Source organism: Citrus clementina, unplaced genomic scaffold, assembly GCF_000493195.1.
Source record: "Citrus clementina cultivar Clemenules unplaced genomic scaffold, Citrus_clementina_v1.0 scaffold_1, whole genome shotgun sequence".
NCBI lineage: Eukaryota > Viridiplantae > Streptophyta > Magnoliopsida > Sapindales > Rutaceae > Citrus > Citrus x clementina.
This window is the reverse complement of record NW_006263303.1, coordinates 26,597,232-26,604,335: the sequence shown is the minus strand read 5'-3', so window position 1 is coordinate 26,604,335 and position 7,104 is coordinate 26,597,232. Positions and strand designations below refer to the sequence as shown.

At 31.3% G+C, this 7,104-nt stretch overlaps 1 protein-coding gene across 1 annotated transcript; it reads right to left on the bottom strand.

The window, feature by feature from the left end:
- Window positions 1-3,671: 3,671 nt before the first annotated feature.
- LOC18054997 (18.5 kDa class IV heat shock protein) lies at window positions 3,672-4,396 on the bottom strand. The gene has a single exon (XM_024178569.1). The coding sequence runs from the start codon at window positions 4,312-4,314 to the stop codon at window positions 3,862-3,864; it is 453 nt and encodes a 150-aa protein (XP_024034337.1). The 5' UTR covers window positions 4,315-4,396; the 3' UTR covers window positions 3,672-3,861.
- Window positions 4,397-7,104: the final 2,708 nt, after the last annotated feature.

The window sequence follows — 7,104 nt, the reverse complement described above, 5'->3', positions numbered from 1 at the left end:
TATAATATAATTTAAATAGAAGTAAAATCCATCACATGCCTTCAGGTTATTCTTAGAAAAAAAAATGATAATACATATATAAAATGAGAGAACATAGCAATCAATTCATTGTGAATAAAAAGAGACCTTTTTTTACCTAAAGGATCCCTTTCATGGTTGTAATTAACAACCAAGCAGTTTGCAGTTCCTACAAAAAGCAAGAACCTTTTACAATTGAGAAAGAACAGATTTTTATTTATTAGGATCAGAATTTGCCATGTATGCATGTAAATTATTATGACGGGCTGAACCATCCACATGATGAGTAATGAATGGAAAAGAAATAATGCTCTAGGAGCACTAATGACTTTTTTAAATTTTAAAAAAGAATAATTTTTGGAAACCAAAATGTCCAAAGAGGCAATTAAATATAGATTTTATAAGTGCCACATCATCTGTTCAACCACAAGTGATCTCAATATTCCTTTAATACAACAATTAGTAAACTTGTAACAATATCAGCTTAGAACTCGGGATTAAAGTCTGGTATAGTTTAACCAAAGTTGGTTCGTATGAGTGATTCGGTACTCTCACTTTTTAAAAAATGTCAGAAGTTCAAGCTTCGCTCTCGTATGGAGTCACCACTTTGGCCAACATTTTACCCCTTATGGGCCGACCCGGTGCGAGTGGGGATTAGTCTGCGTTGTGATACAGGCTTAAAGGTGCCTTTTACAGTTGGAGCCCATTCTGAACCACCTTATGGGTTGTCGTACGAATTTAAAGGTGTCTCCAACAATTAAGACCCATTCAGGACCCACCTAGTGCAGACCAAAAAAAAAAAAAAATTCAGCATAGTTTAATGGCGTTGTTGATGAGAATAGAGATTTTATCAAGTGCCACGTCATTCGTATTACAAATTAGCAGAGTGCCTCCACACATTCACATTAAAAACAGTAAAGGACATATTATAACCACTAATATTCACATAAATTAGACTTTCTCCTATAGTTAATTATGTGCACTAGTTTAATGTAGTGTTAATAATATATTCTATATAAGCTAATTTGCCTCACAAGCGTACAGAGCATTCTAATAACATGAATAACAATTTCCGTTCCATCATTCATCAATATTATGATTAACGAATACCCAAAGAAAGAAGAAAAATAAAGCTGTAAACCAATCAGATTCAAAAATAAGATTATACCATTAAAAATATGCACATAAAAACATCCAAATCAAGAAGACAGGGATCTTCACCACCCTCCAAACAATAACTTCTTACATCATGAATCACTCGCCAGACATCATGCTCGATCTTAAATTCCTTTATGCAATGTCGCCAACATGAGACTGGAAGTGATTGGCAGCACTGAGGAGTCTTTCCTTTCGTAAATAAGATGCATCTTATATGTGATATGAAAAGAAAATAAATAAAAGGCAATGAGCACCAGTTGTTATACAGACAAGAAAAATACATTATGCTAGGCTCCACTAATCAAATTAAGGAAGAGCATATGAATTTATTAGAAAGTATGTAATCAAGCCTAGAACATTGCACATATTTCCATTCTCGCATGCTTCAAGTATAAACTACAATATTAGGCTCCACTATACGACATTGTAAACTCAAAAGCTTCAAAAACTTCAAAAACTTCAAAAACTTCGGAGACATAGCAGGCAGTCCAATATATTCAACAAACCATTGAGTGTTGACTTCATAACATAGGCGCAAAGAGAGAGTTGCTTCTCACAAAGACAAAGCATTCAAAATTTATGATGCCAGATCACCCTGATATTCAAACATACTTTTATGATGCCAGATCACCCTGATATTCAAATATACTTAAGATTAGGAGTCTCAATCTTAGCTTCAATCAGCTCCATTCAGCATTTTAAGATCAATGTCTTAAGACTGGGACTTGAAATCCTAACACTCTCCCCTCCGCAACACTCAGTTATTTGCAAGTATTCTAGTAGTGGAAAGTTTGAAATTTCGCTGCTGAACCACTCCTTTTTCATGGAGAGCTGATAAACCGTTATGAATTTGAGATTCTTACAAGAGGTTACATTGGTCACAATCGGCAATGGTAATATTCGATGGGTAGTTAATGTATTGGCATTACAAGCTTTGATCTCCACCCATTTAAGATCATAGATGGTTTCCAAACAGATCTCGTTGAGGTTACTAAGATTAACTCTAGATTTTCAAACCACTTATACCTATCAATTTCCAAATACTCAATCAAATGACACCCAGAAATGAGACTCGCCATTATTTAACCATCAGCACAGACACCCTTCAGACTCAATTTCTGCATAGATGATAGCTTCACTTTTTCCCTTGGTGGCTGCAACCTACAACAACTTAAATCCAACAGATATATTGATTTACTAAAAAGATAAATTGAGGTAAATTCTACAGTCCACTATGCCAGAAAGCAAGTACCAACTCTTTGACTTCACTTGTTACTAACAAACAAGCCAAGGCATTGAACTTCTACAACCTACATAAGATTGAATTCGATAATTCCAACATAAGATTGAACTTCTTAACACTTATCATCTACCCCTGGCGGTTCAGCAAAGTTTGTTCCAAAGACTTCAATATCACCTCTCGCCTTCTTTTCTTTATGTTGATATCACCAACTACAACATCTGGGAATGTAGGTCATACTTGTTTCCAGCTTTTCAACAACAAACTAGTTCAAGCAACTTCTTCAAAGGAGAGAAACGACAAAATGTAGGGCAATATTGGTTCCAAAAGAGCAGATATCCTCTCCACCTCATAAATTCTACTGCTCATTCATGATATCACAGCTTCCCTGAACATTGAATAAACAATTAGCCATACACTCATACAAATTCCACTTCAGGGTGCGATTTGTGCTCAACAACCAATGTGTTTGTAAATACCCACTTTTGATTGACAACTAATGTTTAGTAATCATCTACCCACCTATACTTAGGTTTAGTGCCTCCATTGTGCTTATTTCACAATCACTGTAGATCAAAAGACACTCAGCCACCCAGGCCATTAGCCGGGTAGTAAAATACTCTTCTCTCCAAGGCATAAGTTCAGGGACTCATTCCCTCATAAATATTTATGTATGTGGGTAGATCTCACTTATCTTTATTAAGTGTACATTTCAAGCTATGCAGGCTATGCTATGATTACATGAGTTAGACTTACAACATATAACTCCAAACATACCCTTAGAAAACCTATTCAGCTTTAAAAAATTATATAAAAATACAAACAAACAAAAGCCCCAACAAGAGGAAAAAATATATCACTCTTAAGACTTAATCCTCATCAAGTTTTTAAATGAAGAATAGAAAATTGAAATGTCTATCGAAATGTCATAGTAAATAAAAATAACCACACCTACAACTGAAATATGATACAAAAGTAGAGAACAGAGCAGAAGGGAGGGCAGATCTTTCGTTAATTGAGAGATTTTCTTCAAACAAGCAGTTCCTAGTTCCTACGCAAGTCCAAGAAAGTCTTATTACATTTTTGAAAGAACAGATTTTATGGGTTTCGAGTATCTGGAAAGGGGATTTTCTTGTTAGGCGTTAGCTATGGCCTATGTGTAAGTGGAACGAGGTCGGATTACTAATTAGAGATTATATAGAGCTAAGCAGAGTAAGCTGAGTAAAGAATAACAAAAAATGAAAAACGAAAGAAATTATTTGCAATGATAATTGATATTGATAATTTGAGTTTTACAATATCCAAACTTACAACATAACACACACACACACACACACACACCTCGAATGCTCTGCACAGTACTACACAAGTCTACACTTCAAAGCAAACACAAGCTCACATTATATATATATATATAGGCACAATAATATCACAAACCCAGAAATTTAGTCAGACCCAGTAATTTCAACAACCCTAACATTTTGTGGCTGCAGTGACATCTCCTTAGAGACTGTAACAGTGAGCAACCCATAATTCATGGAAGCCTTGACCTGATCGGTAATAGCATTATCAGGCAGCTTAAACCTGCTCATGAACTTGCCATCATCGGTGCTTATTTGGAGCATTCTGTCTTCATCGACGAACACTATCACTTGGTCTCCCGTCAGCCCTGGAAAGTAAGCTTTGAACACGTGGGCTCTCGGGGTCTCACTCCAGTTGATCTGGGTTTGACGGGTTGGAAAAATCCCCCGGGAAAGTGAAGGAAAATCACTGAATGGGCCCCAAAGGTCAATGGATAAGGGGAATTCTTCTAGAAAGTTCTGGAAGGGACCCCATACTTCTGAAGAGAGAGGAGTGTTAGATATTATACCTTGATCGCTTACCGGAACAATTGACATTTTTCTTTCTGGTTCTCGGCTTTGGTAACGTACGTGCAAGTGATTAAGTGAAATCCAGAGACGTGAAGAAGTTGGAAGTGGAGGGTTCTTATCCGGAGGATCAATTTCTGGCACATTCCAGAAAAGTTACTGGGCTGCAAAAGCTTCTAAGTGGCCCAATCTAACCCAAACGGCCAAACCCAAGCCGAAACAGGCCTGACTTTCACTTCCCTTTTCATTTTATAACACAACAATTTTCTTTACGCACGAGATTAACTTATGTAAAATTTGTGAAAGTAACTGGTTAATTAAATATTAACTTCTGATACTATTAAGAACAATTCATTCTTCGTCCCGGCTAACATAAGCAAAGTCTCAACATCATCATTCTAGACTTCTTGTAAAATTTTTATAATTTCAGAAGGTCTTATAATCTGCAAAAATCGACCAAACCGGCTGCAACCTTGATGCAAAAATTTACACGTTCGAAGGCACTAGATTTTCTTTGAACCATAAGCCACGTGAAGTCTTTTACTAATAAAATAAATTTGACCGCACAAAATTTTATTATTTCATATATTAATATCACTATCCTTCTTTCTGTTATAAGTTCTGATCACACGCCATTTTTTGACTATCAAAAGCCCCGGCAGCCTTCCTTGAAGAGAAAATGGGTTAATAAAAGAGCATATATAAATTTCGTCGTTTCAAAGAAAGTCAAAAGTCACATCAATTGAAACATGTTTTTCACGGTTTAACCTTTAAATTTTCCTTGAGGTTTAAGTTTTCAAAGGAGATTAAGGTAGCGTTTATTTTTTTAGATTGTAATAGAAATCTTGAGGAGTGAAAATCTTATGATTGGGAGTGTGGAGTGGGAGTGGGAGTAGATTGTTTACTTGCACTGGAATAGAAGTATGGAATGAATATCAGAATCTAATTTATATGTTTACTTTATCTTGAATTGAGAGTAAATAGTTTTAAATTATAATTTTATCCTTATGTAAAGAATTATAGTTTTTAATTACAAAGTTAATAAAAAATATATTTAATGAATAAACATTTATTTTATTATATTTATAAATTTATAATAATTATTAATATTCTTAATTATGAACATCACATTTTTTTAATTTTAATTATATAAATTAAAAATTGTTGATAAGGGCAATATAAATGAAATATTTTTACTATTAACATAGTATGAAATTAATATTTTCTTAGAATATACTATTTATTAGTATTAATTATTAATATTAAATAAATATAATACTATTATTTTTAAATAAATATAATAATATTATATTTTCAAATAAAGATTGTATATAGTAATATTATTAATTCTATATTAATATAATATTATTATTTTTAAGTAAATTAAACTGAGAATCAAATCCAATTATTATTTAGTTAAATATAATAATATTATTTAAATATTTATTAAATATAGTTATAGTAAATTTAATAAAAAGAAGGGTAAATATAAAATGAAACATTATTTTATTTTATATAATTATATTAAATTTATTAATATAATATTATTTACTACAAAATTAATATTTTCTTAGAATAAACTATTTATTATTATTATTATTAAATAAATATAGCACTATTATTTTTAAAATAAATATAATAATATTATATTATTAAATAAAGACAGCATATATTTATTAATTCTCTATTAATATAATAATATTACTTTTAAGTAATTTTAACTTATAATCAATGTAAATTATTATTTGGTTAAATATAATAATATTATTTAAATAAATATAATTATAAATTATTTTATTTTATTAAATTAAATTAAAAACAAATGGTAGAAAAGATAGAGGTGGGAGTCTCACTCCCACCCCCCACTCCAAAAATAGGTGGGGCCCACGGAATGGAATTCTCAATCTCTCTCTATTTTATTTAAGTAAACACTGAGGTGGGAAGAATACATACTCCTCACTTCCACTTCAGAAAATAAACACTGCCTAAGTATACTCTCTCAATTAAACAATTGAGTGGAAATATCGGCTCTCTCCCTCCCTCTTTTTTTTTGTTTACAATAATTATTGTTAATATTAGATCTGACTTTAATTTATATTTACAATCAAATTATTATTAAAACTAATTTATGTTAATTTTATGAAATACAATTTATATTTTAATCATTATTAATATTTAAAAAAAATCTACTCCGTTCATATTTTACCAAAAAAAAATATTTTTACTCATTTATATTCATAATCATCCGTTGTATATAGGCCCACTAATAATCTGATCATAAATATTTTATTCTAATATTTGTGTTAAAAAGAAAAATTCTTAGTTTGTTACCGTGAAGGTAAATCAGAGGGATAAGAGGCTGGCCCATTTATATAATAAAGCAAGCAAATCATAATTAAAGGTTCCATCATTCATTAAGGAATCTAGAAAAAGATAATTGAACATCAAGCTGTCAAAAACATGTCTCTTGTAACGTACCGAGGAGAAGGTAACACGTCAGTTCAGAAACAGCCCAACGAGAAAAATATATATATATATATACATTTTATCTTGTAAAATTCTTTCTTTCTATTTTCTTATAATAAACAATTAAATATTAATAGAGCATTCTTGATGAACAAGTGATATGAAACTTTTAAAAAAATATAGATGATCTCATTACATCAATAGGAAGTAGACATAATCCACTTGGAGTGATACAATAAAGAAAAATATTATTTTATAAATTATTGTACATTATAAATGCTATAAATTTAAATTACAAAATTTAGAAAATGTAATGGATGATTTGAAAAATTTGCTATCAACAAAAAATACTTG